This window comes from Juglans microcarpa x Juglans regia, chromosome 2D (assembly GCF_004785595.1).
Source record: "Juglans microcarpa x Juglans regia isolate MS1-56 chromosome 2D, Jm3101_v1.0, whole genome shotgun sequence".
In the NCBI taxonomy this organism is placed as follows: Eukaryota; Viridiplantae; Streptophyta; class Magnoliopsida; order Fagales; family Juglandaceae; genus Juglans; species Juglans microcarpa x Juglans regia.
Genome location: NC_054596.1, coordinates 819,062 through 840,502, shown reverse-complemented (window position 1 = coordinate 840,502; position 21,441 = coordinate 819,062). Strand labels below are relative to the sequence as shown.

The 21,441-nt window shown below is 36.1% G+C and overlaps 3 protein-coding genes and 1 pseudogene across 3 annotated transcripts; 1 reads left to right on the top strand and 3 right to left on the bottom strand.

The window, feature by feature from the left end:
• Window positions 1-2,072: 2,072 nt before the first annotated feature.
• On the bottom strand, window positions 2,073-3,508 carry LOC121249611 (annotated as a pseudogene).
• Window positions 3,509-3,866: 358 nt separating this feature from the next.
• Window positions 3,867-5,778, bottom strand: LOC121249610 (probable acyl-activating enzyme 5, peroxisomal). Its single transcript, XM_041148332.1, has one exon. The coding sequence runs from the start codon at window positions 5,690-5,692 to the stop codon at window positions 4,028-4,030; it is 1,665 nt and encodes a 554-aa protein (XP_041004266.1). The 5' UTR covers window positions 5,693-5,778; the 3' UTR covers window positions 3,867-4,027.
• Window positions 5,779-13,513: 7,735 nt separating this feature from the next.
• Window positions 13,514-15,441, top strand: LOC121249609. The gene is made up of 2 exons (XM_041148331.1): window positions 13,514-13,783; window positions 15,180-15,441. Exons 1-2 carry the CDS (start codon window positions 13,655-13,657, stop codon window positions 15,246-15,248), a joined length of 198 nt encoding a protein of 65 aa, XP_041004265.1. The 5' UTR covers window positions 13,514-13,654; the 3' UTR covers window positions 15,249-15,441.
• A 1,239-nt stretch (window positions 15,442-16,680) lies between these two features.
• Window positions 16,681-20,133, bottom strand: LOC121249608 (protein LEAD-SENSITIVE 1-like). The gene is made up of 2 exons (XM_041148329.1): window positions 19,855-20,133; window positions 16,681-17,427 (listed from the first exon to the last, which is right to left on the bottom strand). The coding sequence occupies exons 1-2, from the start codon at window positions 19,946-19,948 to the stop codon at window positions 16,754-16,756; spliced, it is 768 nt and encodes a 255-aa protein (XP_041004263.1). The 5' UTR covers window positions 19,949-20,133; the 3' UTR covers window positions 16,681-16,753.
• Window positions 20,134-21,441: the final 1,308 nt, after the last annotated feature.

Below are 21,441 nucleotides of genomic sequence, written 5' to 3'. Positions count from 1 at the left end.
TAAGTGAACCCCACCAAACTTATTCAACAATCTCAACTCATTACTATTTATAAAAAATTCAACTCATCTCAACATCCAAATGCACCCTAAATTGTGTGGAGCCCTCCTAAGATAAATTTAGATGTGTTTGAATGTTATGATGAGTTTAAATATATTTATAAGAAATTAAAAAAAGTTGTGAATTTCATGTCATGTAAATAAGTTTTAGGTTAAAAAAAGTTGTGCATCCCACGTGTAAAGAAATTTTGCGTTTAAATGAGTTTAATGATTTGAGATTACAGTATTGGGTTAACTGAGCGAAAAATAGTTATCCGCTCAGTTAACTGGGTAATAAACCATCTCTGATTTGGTGAAGTGTATGAGGGTGCTATGAGGTTATTAAATGAGGGCTTGAGATAGAATGTTGGAAATGGTAACAACATCAAAATTTGGGATCACAAATGGTTATCCTCTCCTTAGAGTACAATCTCTTATATCGATCTTGAATGAAGATACAAGAGTAAAGGAGCTCAATATATATAAAAAATATGAATGGAATGAAGAACTGATAAGGCGTATCTTTAAGAAGGATGAGACAGATCAAATCTGCAGTATTTCATTAAGCAATTCGAATGTAGAAGACAAACTCATATAGGGTCTCTTAAAGAAGGGTTTATTCCCAGTTAAAAGTGCATGCTATGTGGAGTTTGAAAAGAAAAAAGCTATACAAGGTGAATCTTCAAGAGAGAGTGAGATGGACCGTAGATGGAATAACCTTTGGGACTTGAATGTTCCTAAAAAAGTGAAGATTTTCTTATGGAAAGCAGGGAATGACCTGCTTGCTACAAGAAGGAATTTGTTCAACAAAAAAATTGTTGATAATCCCCACTGCCCTATATGCCTCCAAGAAGATAAGCCTATGATGCATGTCTTATGGCAATATCCTGCAGCTAATGATGTATGGGTAGTGGCTATGAATCCAGTTCAAAAATGAAAAAACTGTAGAAAAAGACTTGCTTAATCTATGGGAGAAGCTAAGGGTGAAGGTAAATAAATCATAACCGGAAGAAACAGCTACAATAATGAGGGGATTGTGGATTAGAAGGAATGAGTTTATTTTTTAAAAGAAGTTCCAGAGTCTTAGTAGAGTGATCAGATCAGCAAAGAAATGAGTGCAAAAATTTCAGTTAGCCCAACAGTCCTTGAAGAGCCCCAAAAGACCAACAAATGCAAAGATGAATGATCAGAAATGGAGAAAGCTAGTGGAGAATTTCAATTGAGATGCAGCTTTGGATTTGAAAACCTGGAAGATGGGAATAGGGATCATCATCAGAGATGAGAAAGGGGAGGTGATTGGTGCAGCGTGTGACCAAAGAAGAAATGTTCATCAACCAGCCATAGCAAAGAGCTATGCTTTATGGAGAACAGTGGAAATATGCAGAGATTTGAACTTTACCAAGGTGATCTTAGAATGGGACACACAAGTTATTATCAATGCAGTTAATAATGATAATGAAAACCTTTCATTCTATGGGAACAGAATACAAGATATAAAGAATTTTCTTTATGATAGAATTGATTGGCAAGTGAAGTTTGTACATGGAAAAAAAAAATACAGTAGCACACACCTTAGAACAGCTCTATACTTAGACTCTGAGAGAGTGGGAATGGAAGAGGCTCCAGAATTTGTGACTATTTGCTTAGAGAAAGACAAGCATTGTAATGAGTGATTTTACACTATGAATAGAAATGGGTTTTTACTTAAAAAAAAAAAAAAAAACTGAAAATGATTCCCACACATCATATTACAAAACACGTTGCACAATTGTCCTGAATGAAGTGAAAAAAAAAAAAAGGGTAGTCGTGAATGATCACGTTACATCCTCTTTTCTTTTTCTTTTTTTTTTTTTTTTTAAAAAAAAAAGACTTTGGGACTTAAAGGAATGAGTAATGCTATGTATAGTTGGAGTGTCTAAGTACCGCGTAATTGTTTCGAAAGAAAGTGAAATTTATTATTAAAAGATTAATTTTTTCATGTAAGTCTCATATTTATTCACTTTTTTTAAAAAAAATTACGTGGCGTCTATACATTCTATAATTGCAAATATCATTTCTCCAAGTTCAATTTCTGAAATTCAAACTTTTTAACTAAACTTATTTTCTCTATCCAACACACCTCAAGAACTGAACCCCACTATGTCCTCAACGGTTGAACAGCCGCAAGTTCATGAGGAAGTCGCCAGGCCCACTATGTCCTCACTCTCTCTTCTGCTTTCTACCGTCTCTCTCACCACTCAAGCTCTAACAATGACATATATACTTCTCTTGTACCCTCTGATCAAAGCTCAACCGATTGCCTTGGCAACTCTCTCAATTTCGTCCTTCTTCTTTATAGCATAACTGAAATAACAAGGGATAATTAGCCCAAGAAAAAGGGATACCATTGGTGATAAGAACCAAATAAAAAAAATGGAGAACAACGTCAGATATGCAACAAAATGAAACTTCTACCAAAACCACAAACAAAATTTCTATTATGAAGATATTACTTGAAATTGAGGGTTCAATCACCTGTTTGATGAACCCTTCGCAGCATTAACAAGCTCATCAGCCAAACATTCTGCTATGGTTTTAATATTCCTAAAAGTAGATTCTCTTGCACCAGTTGTAAGCAAGTAAATAGCCTGATTGACACGTCGCAGTGGAGAAATGTCCACAGCCTGAGGCGTGACAACTCCTGCAGAACCAATACGTGTATAGCATCTTCCCTTGGCCCACAGTTGTAAAGAAAGTACTGAAAAAGTAGATATGATTCATATGAATATCTCACCATGAAAAAATACAGTGAAGGGGCCTGAATTTCTCATGTGCATACAGCATCGACGATAACTTGGATGGGATTTAGGTCAGTCAGCAAGTGAATTATTTCCATTGCATGCTTCATAAGTCTCATCAAAGAGTTTGTAAGCCAAGCCTCTCCACAATTGGGCACTGGGCCTTGCGAAAACGCTTGACTGAGTGCCTCCCAGCTGCATGCTGGAACCACACCTATGTAATCACTCAAAGATATGTCACTAACCTACAAAGCATATTAATACAGGTCAATGAAAATCGGGTGGCTGTGCTTCTGAAGAGTTATCCTAATAAGTAATACAAGTAGTGTCATTGCCTGTTCATTATTAAATATTTTTCATTTATAATGCCAATTTTCATATCTCTGATTGGGAATAAGGTGCTGCCAAAAAGGGACAAGGCAATTTTTTTTTATATAAAAATGCCGCTTTAAGCAGAATCAAACTAAGCACAACATTCATTCATAGAGAAAACAAATCTATTCAACATCAACTCTAAAGAACAATGGACAATTGGGAAAAACCTGTACGTCCTCAAAGGTCCAGCGATTGAAGAGCTTGACATCGTTGGTCAGCAGAGTTGGGTCCTGATCAGGCCTCTCTATAGTTTGATGAGCAACCACCCCACTTGCCATTCTCGCTTCGGTACACATCAAACTCAGTAACAGCCAGAAAGAGATTTATTTTTTACTCTTATTCCATCTTCATATTATATTCCATCTTACTCTAATTTGTAAAATTTTCTATCAATTTTTAATTTTTTTTTTTAAATAAGAAATAATTTCAAGATGATAAGAAAATGTCAATTTTTACATAACGGAATAAAAGTATAATAATTTAAATAGCTATATTGAACTTCTCCACTTATAACCTTTACAATCTTTCCTCGTTTCGACTGTTCTTTTTCCTTCGCAATCACTGATTATTGATTCGTTTTTTCTCAAACTTGACCATTTTCATTATCTTCTATCAAGTGGGGGATACATACATGCGCAATTTTTTTCCTTCTTTCCAATATGCTGATGGAGTTCACAATTCATGAAAAGGAGAGTAATTTGTGATTTACTTTAAAGAGGGCTTGTTTTCAAACGATTCATGATTGTGATATGCAAGCATAACATTGGTTATTCTCACAACCACGAACCATTTAGGTACGAGGGTCCATCTAAACTGGGACTCAGCTCCTTAATTCACTCCTACATCCGACTCGCTCTGGAGCCCATGGCCTTGGCAATCTCTCTGAGGACAAACTTCTGAATCTTTCCAGTAGAAGTCTTGGGTAGCTCATCCTTGAACACCAATGTCTTGGGCACCATGTAGTGCGGCAACTTAGCCCTACAAAATTCTATGATTTCCTTCTCAGTTGGCTTCCGAGTCAACCCATCCTTGACGCTCACAAACGCACAAGGCGTTTCCCCCCAGAACTCGTCGGGCCTAGCCACCACGGCCGCCTCGTTAATGGCCGGATGCATATACAGTACCGACTCCACTTCCACGCTGCTCAAGTTCTCTCCACCGCTTATGATCACGTCCTTCGATCGATCTTTGATTTCCAAGTAACCATCTGGATGCATCACTCCCACGTCCCCTGTGTAGAACCAACCATCCTCTTTCATGCTTTTGGAGGTGCCCACGGGGTCCTTGAGATAACCCAGCATCACACACCCACCTCTCAGTACAACTTCCCCTAGTGTTAACCCATCTCGTTTCACACTTGCTCCCGTCTCCGCATCCACCACGTCCACTTCAGTCAAACCTATAGTCCTCACCCCTTGTCTAGCCTTGAGCCTCGCCCTTTCAGTCGCCGGCAACCGATTCCACTGTGGCTTCCACGCACACGACACCACAAGTCCTGCCGTTTCCGTCAATCCGTACCCGTGGCTCACCACGAAGCCTAATGCTTCGGTCCGGAAAAGTACAGCGGCTGGTGGTGGGGCTCCTGCCGTGAGGATCTGAACCGGTTTTTGGAGCGGTTGGTTGTTTGGAGAGTTGGTCAGCATGTTGAGCACCACAGGAGCACCGCACAAGTGAGTGACGCCGTGTTTGTTTATCAGGCCGAATATTGTGGGTCCATCGAATTTCCGGAGGCAGATGTTGGTCCCACCAACGGCTGCTATGCCCCAAGGGTAGCTCCACCCATTAGCGTGGAACATGGGTAGGGTCCACAAATACACCGGTTGCTTTGGGACGCCCCAATCGATCAGAGAATCAATGGTAATGATAAATATCCCCCGGTGGCAGTGGACAACCCCTTTTGGGGAAGAGGTTGTACCCGAAGTGTAGTTCAATATCATAGGGTCCCACTCGCTCTTCGGGCGGACCCACTTGAATTCAGGATCGCCTCTCTCAACCAGGCTCTCGTAGGAGCTGCAGAAATTGACGGCAGGTGATGAATCATGGGTATGATCAGCATCATCGTCAACATCAGTGATGAGGACGAGAAGAGGGCGTGGGGTATTGGGTGGAAGGAAAGAGAGGGCCTCCAAGACAAGAGAGCGAGAGAGATAGTCGACGAAGATGAGCTTGGACTCACCGTGGCGCAGGAGTACGGAGACAGTGCGAGCGTCGAGACGGGTATTGATGCTGTGGAGGATGGCACCGGACATGGGGACGGCGAACTGGAGCTCGTACATGGCGGGGATGTTGGGGGCCACAACGGACACCACTTGGCCCCTCTCGATGCCGAGCGATACGATTGACGAGGCTACTTGGAGGCATCGGCGATGGGTCTGCGACCACGTGAAGTTGGTGGTGTGGTAGATTATAGAAGGACAATCGCCATAAACGGTGGCTGCTCTTTCCAAGAAGCCTAATGGAGTAAGAGGAGACGAATTTGCCGGCCTTGCTTTCAACTCTTCCATGGGTGGTTTGCACGGACACACTCTCTGTATGACACGCTCAGGACTTGTGCTTACTGTATAATATTATTTCTGCCGCTGAATTCTGATCTGGTGAAGATAAGATTTATAAGATGAATACGGAAGCCTCGAGGGGACCAAGTCCAATGATCGAGAAAGCAAACAAAGTGATTGAAAAAAAAAAAAAAAGAGAGAAAGCAAACAAAGTATATGGTCACACGCAATATTTTGAATACCATACCGAATATCGTACTGGTCAAGATACTGAAATAAAATATTTCAGTATCGGTATCGTTTCCGGATAGCATTTCGGGATAGTCGATCTATAAATAAATTATATATATAAATATATATAAAAATTATATTCTAAAATAATAGTTTATATATAAATAAATTATATACAAATACATATATATATAAATTATAAATAGTCTAGTCTGAATTGAAGGTTAAAAAATAAGCTTGTAGTTTGAAAAAATGAAAAAAAAAAAAAAAACACAGGCCGAAATATCGGCCGGTACCGGCCGAAATTGAGGCCGGTACAGGCCGAAATTGAGGTCAGTACCGGCCGGTATTTTGGCCGGTACGGCCGGTACGGAACAGGTATAGTACCTGTATCGGCCGGACGGCCGAAACGAAAAATTTCGACCGTACCGGCCGGTACGGTATGAAATTTAAAACTTTGGTCCCACCCACGTCCCAATTGCAGTCAAGTTCCAATGCACATGCATTGAGAAAAGTTTTCATACGCGCACAACTTGCCTCGTATCGATATAATATGGGCCTCTCAACCATATCTCAATAATACGAACCTATCGATCCAGTCATTCTCTTTGACTTTTTTCAATAAACAAATAGAAGATTACATAAAAAAAAAAAAAAAAAAAAAAAAAAAAATTATCTTTTTTCATTTCATCCACAAATTGAATAGAAAAAATTCACTGATAAGATATCGAAATAAGCTTATAGAGTAAAGAGAAAATAATATAAACCAAAAAATACCTCTAATTTCATACGAATCTAATAGAAAGATGAGAAAATTCTGAAAAAAATTTTTAAGCACAAAGAAAAATACCTTACGAGCTTAGAGAGAGAGAGAGAGAATATGGATAGTAGCTTTTGCATCTCTCACCCAAATGCGCAAAGGACTTCGAAGTTTCTGTTTCCGTGTTTCGATGAGGTCGAGAGACTTGAGAAGAGAACAGAACCTTGAGAGATTCGGGAGAAATACTTAAGAGAAGAAGTCAGAAGGGATTTGGGAGAAAGACTTCAGACTTAAGAGAGAAGGCTAGAAGGATTGCGAAGAGTCGAATACAAGATGCATAAGTGCAAACCCAATCTACCCAAATGCATAAGTTCAAAGGCTTCGATAGTTCATAAGAGAGAGGAGATTTGAGAAGACGAGAAAGAGTAAAGACTGAATGATTTTGTTTTTAAAGGACCCAGTCACGAATAACTGGGTAACATAACCAGATTCTTAATTAGATTCAGATTCTTCCTACTTGCTCGAATGTAATCCGGGTAGATAATCGCTCGGATACGCCTGGATAAAGTAGGTCCGTAGTGATGGGAACATTATATGCATGTGCTATATAGTCCAGATTTTAGTATCGATGGTACAAATTTTCTTGACCATGAATGTTGTTTCTGGCGTTGGCAATAAATATTGTAATGTCTCTAACATTACTTATAAGAGAATAATTGTAACTATAAAACGATAATATAAAATTTAAAAAATCATTTATCGAACTTTGTAAAGTAAGATTGACATAAGTCCCAAACGTGACCCTAATTTACTACAAAATTAACAATATCAAGAATGAGGAGTGCGATCATTTTGATTAAATAAATAAATTAATTAAAATTTATTGATTAAAATACTAGAATTTGATTTGATACAATCAGTCTTTTGTTACAAAAAAGCCGATCGATTTAACGTGGATGGTATCTCTATACATCCAAACCATGGTTAACTATACCATGCCAAGCCATGCTTTTGATGAAACTTGAGAAGGCACGCCTCTCGTGTATCTATATATATCTTTTATACCATAAAAGTAAAAAAGTGGTTATCTTTTAGACTCAGTCCACAGGTCTCACATCTATTGTTTGCAGACGACACGATCATCTTTGCAAAAGCAAACATAAATATTATTCAAGTAATCTCCAAAAGTCTAGCAAAATACCAATAGTAGTCAGGACAGAAAATCAACATGCATAAGTCTTCCAACTTTATCCCAAGAAATGTTAACACTGTAACAAAGTCACATCAATGACTCATATAAAGTCTCCTCAGAAAAGATGAAATATTTAAGTCTCCCAACTTCTTTCGGTAGAAACAAAAAAAAAAATTCCAACAACTTCTAAACAAAGTGGAAAAAAAAAATTAAAAGGTTAGAAATTAAAATTACTTTCACAAGCGGGCCAAACGATGCTAATTGGATCAGTAGCATGTACTATTCCAACATATATTATGTCAACATTCCAGCTTCCTAAAACTGTGTGCAAAATTTTAGATACAAGTTTTAAAAATTTTTGGTGGGGTTTTCCAAAGAATAAGACCCATAATTTGACTCTCAAGTCATGGAAATCCATATGCTTACCAAAAATCTCAGAAGGTCTTGGAATAAGGCAAATGACAAACACGAACCAAGCACTACTCGCAAAAAGGGGATGGAAAATGAGTGAAAGTCAAAATGGACTTTGGCATGACATACTAGCAGCGAAATATATCAGAAATTTGGATTTATGGAATGTATCTTAGAGGCAATCAGACTCATATTTCTAGAAAGGAATTCTAAGCATAAGAGAAATTCTTAGAAAATGAAGATGCCTTTGGATCAATAATGGCCTCATGGCAAATATCTGGGCAACACCATGGATACTTACGGAGGAAAATTTCAAACCGAGACCATTGCAAGGAATGGATCAGATTCATCCAGAATTAAAGGCCTCGGACATCATCAAAGGCAGCCCAAGATCCTGGGATATAGGGAAAATGCAAAATTTGTTTGAGCAAGAGAGTATCAATGAAATTTCAAAAATTCCTCTATCGATTTTCTCTCAAAATCAAGACAAAATAATTTGAATCTCATCTCAGAATGGAAAATTCACGGTTAAATCGGCTTACCAAGTTGTAGTCAATGGCCAGGAAACAGTTTAACAGAATGCAACCCAACATTTTTTTAAGTCAATATAGAAGTTGAAAATTCATGATAGACACAAACTGTTATTATGGAAGCTGCTCTGAAATATTCTCCCTATAAAAACAAGAGTGAATGAAGTCATCTCAAATTCAACATCAGAAGAATGCCTGCTTTGCAATCAAGCTGAAGAATCTTCACTTCATCTTTTTATTAAATGTCCAGTAGTGAGGATATTGTGGACTCAAAGCTCATGGCCTCTGAATTTAGAAAACTTGCTGATCCATTCAATATTAGATTGGATTAGAATGATTATTTCTCCAAAGGAAGAATTGGGTCTTCAAGACACAGAGATTCACCCCTTTCAGCTCTTTGTAGTTATAATTATTGATTTTATCTAGAAGCAAAGAATTGACATGGTGCACAATCAACTCATTTTCTCCATGATGAAGCCAAAGCACAACTGAGCCGTATCTATTACCATTATAAAGAAGCCTGGGAAGGAAAGCAAAAAAAAAAAAAAAAAAAAAAAGAGATTGAAAAATGGCAACCTCTGCCTCCTGACTTTAAAAGTTACTCTTTTGATGTTGCAGTTAGGAAAAATTTCTCTGTTATTTCTGTAATATGCAGGAACCACTTTGGCAACATCTTAGAATTCAGACTGAAAAAATTCCTTCTCATAATCCGCTAGTGGCGGAAGCATGGGCAACTCTCCTAGCCACTAAGATGGCTGCCTCAGCTCAGCATTCTCGGGCTATTTTTGAAGGAGACTCTCAATTGGTTATCTCTGCTGTGGAAGACTCTTTATCTGCACCAGACTGACATATTTCTCCCATCATTGAAGACATTCAACATCTTTTCGCTCTACATAGGCAATGGAAATTAGCCAAGATTCATCGATCTGCAAATCGATGTGTACATTCTATGGCGCAGTGGATAGCTACCAATTTGATCTTTGGAAGCAAACCCTTAAATAGCTCTTTTAGATACTTTATGTTTGATCCACCTTGAACATCTTGTATCTTTTACTCTAATATATATCAAGCTTGATTAGAAAAAATAAAAATAAAAAATGAATTAACTGTATTTTTTGTTTAACACTTTTTGTTCCTTTTATGCCCTTGTGAGATTGAGTATAATTACAATTGTGCCCTTGAGTTCATCCCTTTTTGTGCTCATCCAATTTCTTTTATCACTTTATAAAAAAAATCTTTTATCACGTTTATGCCCTTTGTGTAGTGGTTTTCCGTTTTTATTTTTATTACACTTGTGCCCCTGTGTGACGACTGTTTTTAAAGTTTTGGTTTATTTGTGTTTTATTACGATTGTGCCCCTGTGTTACCGACTATTTAATTTGTTAATTGTTCGGTCCTTATAGTGTGATCTCGTCCCTGGCTGGCCGAGTATGGGGTCTATTCCTTGTGTTTTTCGTTTGTCTGAATTGTTTATTTCGATCTTTGATGACTAGATTTGGTTCTTGTTGGCTGCTTTCCATACATCATATTTGTTGTGCAGTGCCGTGGTGGGACGTTGTCAGGGTGAGGAGATGTTTTGGCTGGTTGATATTAGGGGTGGGGGCCAAAGTTTTCGGTCCTGATTCTTACGCATTGAACACAGATTTCGAAAGTGAGGCTTTGAAGACGAAGAAAAGATTTCTGTCACACTGTATTTTTCGATTCTTCTTGCTCGTGACAAAAATATTTTATTTTCGAGAATAGTTGTGCTATCAAATTTTGACTTAAAATTTTTTTCTCCTTAAATAAACGTCAAGTATAAAAATTTCTTATAATATAATCTTTATTAAATACTTAAAGTCTAAAATAGAGTTTGTAAAAACACTTATTTAACCTCAATAAAGTATCATATGCTTATCAAAATAACTTATTAAACTTTAAATCATAAAACTGAGCATGACATGATAAACTATCTAGATCTTTGTCTCATCTCCCTGGCCCAGTCCTATTCTATACTCTCATCCTTATAAATATCATCACATGAAGTGGTTAAAAAAACATATAAAAAATTAGTCGAATACTCAATAAACAACACATTATATAGTAAATATAATAAATATAACGTTATTAAAAAATATGCATACTCATAGATATGTACGTAAATAATATGAATATGAACATGAACTTATCTTTCACTTGTTATATGCTGGTACCCACTGTTGACTAGGGGTGGTAGCGGGCCCTGCACGAGGCTGGGCTTGCCCTGCCCTCATCTGGCCCTCTAGTGGAGGCAAGGGACAGAGGGGTCCCACCTCACCCCCGTTTTCCCCCACCTTGCATTTAATATATATTTATATTATAAATATTATAAAACGACGTCGTTTTGTATCTAACAAAACAACATCGTTTTATGACTGAAGGGTTTTTATAAAACAATCCCCTCATAGACAAAACAACATCATTCTGGTATGGGGCGTTAAGAGCCCCCCTCCCCCATGACTCCCCCTCCCTTGCCCCTTCTCTCAGACCCTGAAAACACACTCTCTCTCAGTTGCTCATCTCCATCTACTCCATCGTCGTCCGTCCGTCATACGCACTACGCTGTGGATGTCCGTCTACATATCCATCGTCGAAGGTAAGTTAATCGATCCAAAGTGTTTATTTATTTTTTATTTTGTTATGGAGATTGGAGGAAGAATGAGATTAAATGGAGGAGTTAGAGAATGAAATTGTATCTTTGTGAATTGTGTGATGTGAAAACTCGATTTGTGTATGTATTTTGATGTTTGTGTTAATTTTTTTGTGTGATTTTATGACTTTAGGATTTCGGACTAGAATCCTAAATTAGTCCAATACAAAACCCTTAATTATCATGTTCGAGGTTTCAATTTTGAAACTCCTAAATTAATGGGTTACGAATTTGTGCACCTTTTTTTTTTAATGTAAGTAAACCGAAGTGCACTTCTGTGAGTAAACCTGGTTGTGATGATCATGTAATCTGTTAATGGATTATGGGATTGCAATTATCTGGCAAGTCTTGGTATATGTCAAATGTGATTTCCTACACGAGTCTTTCATGAAATAATTACTTTTGGGTTATACCTCTAAAACGACTAGTCACACTTGGGGTTGATATAAATACGTCTAATGAAGTTCCATCTAGCATGTAATTAATGGAATTTGGTACATATCCATTCATTAATACCTCATCAATCCAATCCAATCCACTGTATAACATCATGATATGCATATACTTGCACCCATTTTAACGGGAGAAAGAATCAAATTTGATGAGATTGCATATTGTTTATTGAATTTAATTTAAGAGTTGCAAAACAAGAGTTAGTTGGTGCCTTAAATTCAATCATGTGACTGCAAAGAAATACTGAGAAACTGGTGACAGATCAGGATCATTAAAATGCATTTTTTGAGAAATGCAACTATTGTTTGTGAAAGAAATGTAAATAATTCAGTGTTACTATTTTCTTTGCTACAGTAACCACCATTACACAACAAGTAATTATTATATATATTAGAATATAATAATTCAGTCATAGGCACTGCATCTGCAATTTCGACCCGAACCCGATTAATTGTTAAAAATTACTGAGTATACAATTGAATCATTGATGATTGATGTTAGTGGCTATGATTGAAGTTAGATTCCATTTAAAATTAAATTAAATTAAATTAAATTAATCTCAACTAAATTTTACAACTAAACGTACTTTGATGGAAGAGCTGTTAGGCTGCAATAATTTTATTCTAAAGGAAAGTGACTGATTGGCGCATGGACCCAAGCACTTAATAATGCTTCACGGGCCATCCGGCTTGTGCGTGCCGATTATTTAGAACAGGGCCACCCTTCGTGTATTGCAGATTCATCTCAATTTAATTTAATTTATTTCATCTTATTACTATAATTTTTAAAATTTTTATATAAAATATAATAAATAATTCAACTTTTATTCTACTATTTACAACTTATCTCAACTCATCTCTGAATCCAAATCACTCCACTTCTTAAACTCATTATTATAATTTTTTTAAATTTCAATACAAAATATAATAAATAATTTAATTTTTTTAAATACTAAAATAGTAATAATATTAAAAAATAATATTCTAATAATATTTTATCATCTCTTCTCAACTCAACTTAACTCAATTCAACATCTAAACATCTTACATAATTTTATTATTAAAAATAAAAAATTAAAAAACAATTTAGAGAAAAAAATATCCATAAGATGTTGAATCAATGTTTTAAATTTCGTACCGTACCGGTCGGTACGGTCAAAATTTTTTGTTTCGACCGTGCGGCCGGTACAGGTACTGTATCTGTTCCGTACCGATCAAAATACCGACCGTACCGGTCGGTACCGGTCGTACCGGCCTGAATTTCGACTTGTACCTGACTATATTTTAGCCAGTACCGACCAATATTTCGGATTGTGTTTTTTTTTTTTTCATTTTTTCAAACCACAAGCTTATTTTTTAACCCTCAATTTAGATTAGATTATTTATAATTTTTATATATATATATTTATATATATATATAGACTATTATTTTAAAATATAATTTATATATATATTTATTTATATATCAAATATTTCAAAACGTTATTTCGAAATACTATCTTAAAACAATATTAATATCAAAATATTTCGTTTCAGTATTTAAATCGGTACGATATTCAATACGGTATTCAAACATTGTATTGGAAGGAGCACCAGCACGCCCATGTTGAATACTCCTACCAAATCCCCAGGCGAAGGATCGATTAAACCTCGAAGAACAAGAGTCGTTTACAATTTCTTTTTTTGAATTTCTTCTTAGCGATCGGAATTAGTAAAGGGTTTGGGGAATGGCGAGGAACAAGGAGTCGGCGATGACTCGGGCGGTGACTTCGGTGTTCGCCTTCGTCAGATTTGCTGAGTTTGAGATCCTCTTCGTTCTTTTCTTCATGATCGCTTTTCTCCTCTTCAAAGATCTCGTCAGTCTCTCTCTCTCTCTCTCTCTCTTTTCCTTCTAGGTTCCTGTAATTGTTATTTCTTTTCTGGATGAGTTAGATCAAATTTATCATCTAATTTTCATCCTTGAAATGACTAGAATTCGATCGAAATTTGCAACAAATTCATGAGAATAGTGCAGCGCAAATGGGTAATTTTGGAGTGAAATTCTTTGATAAGAAAATGGCCAGATTTATCTACCTTTGGGCCTAGGAAAATGGATTTTTATTTCCTATGGTAAAAAGAAGCATGTTCAGCTAGCAATTATATTGCTTCAGAGAACTCTACAGACACAAAAAAATTATACAAAATAAATTCGTAAATTGATGTAATTTCATGAAATCATAAAAATACCTTTAAAATCTCACGTACCATATCAGCACATCAGTTTGTAGATTTATTTTTGTATAATCACTTTGTGGCTAAAATATTTTCCATTGTGTTATGATTATGAAGCATATCGGACAAGGTTACTTTACTCCTTAAACTCTACAGCATGTTTAAGAAACTAGCAACGGAAGATCTAGAGAACGACCCTGGCATGCTCTTTATTATATATGTGTGTGTGTGTGTGAACAGTTCCAGTCTATGCTATGTTGTGAGCTGATTGAGCTGAATGCATATGCATTACAAGTTTCGTGAAACTTACTATTGGGCAAGGGTTCATAAATTGAACTTCTAATGCATTTAAGAGAATTTGCAGAAAGTTTAATATCTTCTTCAACCTGTCTGAATAAGTTATGGAATGCACAAAACTTCAATGGTTTCATGAAATTATCTTTTATTTTTTTGCAATCGGTACTCTTTTTCCCTAACAACTTTAAAGCGTACATTATGGTTATACCTACGTTTGAAACTATAATTCGGATTCCTTGCTTCCTGATCCTCAAATCTGGGGCGATACTTTTTACTTGTTAAAAAAAAAACAAATCTATATTTAAAGTGTCAGAAGTTAGCCCCAATGGAGGATTATTATCCATCTCCTTTGTTTTATGAGCAACCACTATCGAGCCGAATGCTGGCTGACTTGTACAAGAAACTGAATTCAATTATACGAAATATCAGAATTCAATTATATCAACCAAGTTTTTTGTGTTGTGCAAGAGAATCTATACGAGTACACATTTGCAGTAGTTTCAATTGGTATCTTACCCAAGTGGTTGGTCTCTCATTCCTCGATCTCAATTTTCAATTTTCTTCCATCTTACTCTCTTTTCTCTTACATATTTTTCTCTTTTAAGTAGATAAATATATCTCAGGCATCTTTTATGCCATCTTCAATGGAAAAGAACTAGGAAAGATATATCACTATGTTGATTGTTATTGACAGGGCCAAATTGCTTTTTGATAACTTCTAAAAATTGTTCAAATCAATTGCAGACGTCAAGACCTGAATACAATCAGATGCTTGTAAAGAAGCCCGGTGGAGGTGGTCTATGGCCTTACTAGATGGATATGTTTTAGGTCGCACGAATGTCTTTAATATCAGCTTTAATTAGGGGAAATATTCTGTCAACCGCTTGTAATGTCACAGTACTTTTTGCCTGCTTTTGAATTTATGTATGCATTTTATAATATGAATACATGCGAGACAAAGGACAATGGGCTCTCAATAGGAATCCAAAGAAAACTTTTTCCGTCATCCTGGTAATTCCTACAACTGTCAACTGTGTATATGGTTGGGTGAAGCTGTCATAGAACTAGACAGTTGGAAATCAATCATAGGCTGGGTCCTCGTTTGTTTTGTATAGTTCGATTGTTTTATATGGTATGAGTTTATCAGCACTTGAATATGTTGCTTAATTACACGAGTTCCTGGTAAGTTTTTTTCCTTCTCCTTTGTTTCGAGTATCCCATGCATTAAAATTCGATGGTTAAACTTTTGGGCGGTACTTATATGGCACCATCTGATATCAGTAGAGACTGCGGGATTTAATGCTTTATTACAGCGTTTGTCTAGTAATCTCCTTTGCCGCAGGGTGTCATCTTCCCTTGTGTGTGTGTGAGAGAGAATAATGGTTTAGAAGCAGGGAATGGGCAGCGAGGAGGATAGGGACGGAGGAGGCGAGTGGTTCTGTAAAATTAGGCATAACGAATGGAGCCTCGGTGATCCTAATATTCTGCAACTTGCCCGAACAGCAAATCTTTCCCGGGATAGGTAGGTTGAAATTTAATTCGAAGAAGGTGGCTGTTGTGGGGGAGCCAACTGGAGGGGAGGGTGGGTCACTACGACGAAGGACTAGGCCATACATACATTACAATGATCTTTGTAAACCCTGCTGAATGTTGAACTCGCAGTTATACTTATTCTTACTCTGCCTTGTTTCTGTTCATTCAAACCAAGTCCATTGCATATGACCAGGCTACTCAGCAGTATTTTGGATTCTAAACTACTAACCAAAATGGCAACGCAATGTTTGTAACCCGTCCAGCAAACCCAATGCATCCGCCTATCGGAGTATGAAATATAACTTGAACAGATTCAAAGCAGATTACATTCCTAAGATTGGAGTACACATCGATTTGAATGCCACAAATTAACCATGGTAAGCAACAAATTAGCAAGAAAATAACAGTGGATGCTCAAACCCTTGGGATAAAACACCCAAGTGACAACAAATTGAACTCCATAGAAGCGCTAGATTGTCCATCTTCAGACAAAACAATTGTTAACCAAAAAACGAAACAACTTTAAATACTTTCCCAACATAATCCCATCGTTTCATCCAAATGCAAGACGACCTCGCAGAACAAATGGGTAATCAACAATAAGCATCGGTCTGAAGTGGCAAGCCAATTTACACACTTACAACGACAACATTAAACAATGCGTGCAAAAGCATAAATATCATCATTTTTTCCACCTATATATATATATATATTTTGATAGGTTATTTCAATCAAATTGTTACAGCATCCTCGCAAACTAGATACTTCCTGCTTATGCCAAAAGATTACTCCTTGGCCGTCTCAGTTGCAGCCTCTGGCTCATCTAAGCTAGAGCCAGAGTGGGCAACAAGTCTTTCCACAGCAACCTTTTTGACATCACGGCGTACTCCAATATCAGAAACTAAGCGGCTGACACAGTACATGCCATAACCTACAGCTGCCAGGCCACTAAAACTGGTTGTGAGAAATCGTAGTGGTGAAGAAAGGACCGCAGTAGCAGCAGCTAGATAGGATGCCGCCTGTCCACTTCGACCCACGCTGATGTTAGTGAACACAAGCAAACCGGTTTTGCAGTATATAGCAAAGTCTTCACAATTGTTTTTGAAAATATCATAGACACCAAAGCCATTCTGGAGAAGATAAGAAGCACGGCAAATAACATCTGGTGGTGGGTCAGACAAAGCAAGAGTGCAGGTACCTCCACGGGGTTTGGCAAGAAACAATGCTGGTGTGGCACCATACTCAAAAAGATAGAGATTTCCACCAGAAAGAAAACAATCTATACAAGAAGAGATGACTCCATCAAGCTTTGATTGATCACCGCATATTGGGCAAGGGTTGTCCAGGACATGAGAAGGAGATGAGCTAAAAATGATGCGGTCTAGCACAGTTCCTGTTCCAATTTCCTGGCCTGGACCCCGAGTGAAGTGGATAACATTTCCCTCGCCGACATATATCCCTGTAACAAAAAACAATTCGCAAAATCAAACCATTATCCGGTTCATAATTCATATGTTAAACAAAAAATATCACAATTCTTCTAATATCTAAAAATGTGACCATTCACAAGTAAATATGAGAAGAAAAATTGTTCCAAGAAAAGAAAAAGAATGTGAAAAGTGACAAAAAAATTCCATACAAGGTTTGGTTGTTTTAATATATGTTTTATCCTTCATTATTTTCTTTTAAAAAAATGACACTGCACTTCTTTTTTTGGCAAGTCTTGACACTTCTCGGCTCTTGTGACTTTTGCCTTTTGCCTTTTTGCGTCTATGGCATTTGAAGCCAAGCCTCCGTTCAATAATAAACCACCATGTAAAAGCTTGCAACAAAAGTACAAAAGAGCTTTAAAAGAGAGAACAAGTTTAGAAAGTTGAATCAAAACGAAAAGAATCCACAGAATCAAAAAGAGAGAAACATGAAAAGGGGGCAACGGCCATCACCTACTAATATCAATTATGTGTGGCAGTCACTTCCTGCACCCCCTTCCTTGAAGTTTTACATCTCTATAACAACATCATTCTTAGCCATGGTAACTTAAAGAAAATCAATTCTTAGCCATAGTCAGTCAATGGACATGTTTCCTTTTACCTGCCAGGCATTATGCACCATAAAATGACTTGTCCATGTATTTTTTTTTTCCTATTTTCCCTACACATACTTATTAGAAAGAAAAAAAAAAGTTTACTTGTACATCTAATTCATATAAATCTCTGAGAGCATAAAGGATGCTCCAATCCTATCTGTAAGAAATATAGTGAAAAAAAAAAGACCATAGGGAAAGGAACATATTTTCTTCGCCAATCATTTGTGTTCCCTAGATTGCTACACTCCCAAGTGCCATCTTCTAATCTCTTACACTGCTTGACAGACATCCAGTTAGTAAAGCATAATGGGCATTTTTCAATTAAAGATCAACTCCCTTTCTCCTCAATTGTAAATAAACTATTATGTCAGTTTATGTTCATACCATCAATCTGTGTACTCCATAGATTGGCCATCTCCATGTAATACTTGACAGTTGACACATTATTTTGCTTGTAAGGCATAATAAGCATTGTTAAAAGAAACTATACTAACTCCCCTCATTAATTTCATACAAAATTATGATGCCAGCAACAACCCACATAAGAGGAACTAGTCTTGTAAATGTCCCTAGCTCATCCCAATCATGGTAGAAAGCAGCGCCATGATACTGATTATTTGAATATTCTAATGAACTCAATGCCTTACCTTGCAATGAGGCTCCTGAAGGACAAAAGGGAGGGGGAGTGGAGATCTATAGTTGTTTTTAGATGAAATTGCAAAGATTAAAAATTGTATACATCAAATCAAGCAAACTATGAGTATGAACCACTACTTTCCATAGAAAACAATTTCCAAGAAAAGAGAATCACAGGCATTCGATCCTGAGCAAATAACCTTTTCTTAACTCCAGAATAATTAGATACTGATGATTTAGCACTGATTATGGTCTCAACAGCCTATCACATAAACTTGATCCTAGTTTTTCAACTCTAATCCAACAAAAATGTTAATTTGAGGTCAACTCCAAGCGCCCCTCATACAATTGAAAGGATAAAATCATAACATAAAAACCAAATGTGCAACTTCAGTGCTTCAATAAAGTGAATCTCATATGGGGAGAGGGAGAGCATGGTTTAAGTTCAAGGATCTATCCACAAAGGAGCTGGAAAGAAAGAAACAAACAAACAAAAAAAAAAAAAAAAAAAAAGAACTCGATGTGCAATGCTTCTACAAGCTATAGCCTTGTTGCAGTGAACAGTAAATTCTGCCAATATCAGACCCAATTTTAAAAACTGTTCATACCAAAAATGCAAAATTTTTATAGCAGGTAAATTGGTAGAGCTTTTATAAGATTTCGCTGCGTAATTACAACAACAATAAACATATTTAGAAAGGCACCCCAATGCTTTAAAGTCACATTTAGCATAACATCTATATCAGTAGTGATTAAGGTATAAATAAGAACAACGTTCGTTTTGCTTCTCCACTCAAGAAGTTTGTCTTTCTGTTCTTTCCTGAAACAGAGAAGAGGTGGGTCCCAGAAACGTAATTCCAGTTTCAAATGACCATTCTAACGAGAATCGGGGAACTCGAAGCTTGATTCAACCATACAAACACGATCAAAAAAAGAAAAATAAAAGGAAATAGAAGATAATTTCAATCCAGAAAGATGAGATGACTAGAAAAAAAGATATAATAAGCAGCACATAAAATACCCATAAAAAAATACGGATCCTACAATCTTCGTATATGAAACAAATGGAGAAAAAAACAAAATGTGAATATTTTTTTTATAAGTAAAAAAAAAAAAATGTGAACATAATAAACAAAAAAGTAGAAGAAGGAGAAGACGTGTGACCGTGGTGGGCATAAATATAGGCGTGTCTCCAAGAATAGATGTGATCTCCAGGTTTCAGTTTGTCCCTCTCGATTTTGTTCGAGAGCAATCCCATCTTCTTTAATCTCTAGTCTCTACCCTGCTGCAAGCCTGCAAGTAGAGAGAGATAGAGAGACACAAAACTTCGCAATGGCTTCCTTAGCCTCTACGCGTTCCTTAATTCTATAGGATTTAGGACGCTCGCAAGGCCCACCAGGTAGACAGCTTTCGTTTTCGCCCCTACTTGCTTATATATCTTTTCTTAGGAATGAGATTTGCAATCACGCGTGTGAGTCGCGTAATACTTTAAAAAATAAAAAAAAAAATTAGATCAAATAAAAAAAATTAATTTTTTAATATTAAATTTTTTTTTTAAACAATTATGCAGTACTTACAAATTCTATAATTATATGTAGTATTATTATTATTTTTTAAGTATTGAAAAGTCTATATTTTAAATCGCCCCATAATACAAACTTCACTTTTCTCAGTCGTAACAAAAATTTCAAGGGCTTCTCTTCTTATATTTCGTTTCCCTATTTTAATAAAAATAACTTATCTATTGCCTCTTAAAATGCTACGGTGTCGTATCGAATAGCCTAAAAAATTGGGTATATTCCAATTTCCATTATCCACGTTGTGATACAAATAAAATAGGCATCTATATTTGTTATTAAAGAAAATAAAATATTTATAACCTCTAATTAGGAGGGTTTTTGCAGTTTGGATCAAAATCTATTAAAATTATTTCAGTTTTATATGTCATATTCTCAATTAATCATAACCATAAGATGAATAAAAAATATGTAACATAAGGCAATTTTAAACGTCAATTTTTAATAAATAATAATGTTTGATATTTTGAAAATGTAATAGATCATTTTTTTTATTATTTAAAATGTTAAATAATATTTGCGAAAAGAAAAAGGTTATTATATTATAAAGAGAAATCGTAGTTGCAGTCCTGTGTGAGGATTGCGTGTGCAGTCCCACTTATGAATGAGGATTTTTTTTTTTCATTTTAAAAAGGATATTATTATAATTTTAAAATTTTTTTAAACATAACTGTATAAATTTACTTGAGCAGCCTCCATTTAGAGACTGTATGTAGACTAACTCTATTATAAAATTGATGTATAAAATAAATCATACATATCATGTCATATTTGATTTATAGAATTTAAAATTTATCTTAATGTGGAGACATTAGGTTGCGTTTGGTTCCCAAAGTCAGCTAAGTTCAGTCTAATTTTAAACTGAGTTTAACATCCAAACATTCAACTCTCAAATTACTAGACTCATCTCAAAACCTTCTTACACGTGAGATCTACAATTTTGTCAACTTAAAACATATTTTTATACGTGGGATCCACAACCTTTTTTAATTTCTCATAAAAAGTACTAAACTCCTATTAACATCCAAACATACTTTAAACTCAATTTAGATGGGCCCCGTATAACTCCCTCTATTATTTAATTCACTATTATTCATAAAGAACTCAACTCAATTCAACTCAACTCAACATCCAAACGCAGCCTAAATGTTAAATTGAGTTGAGTTGCAATAAA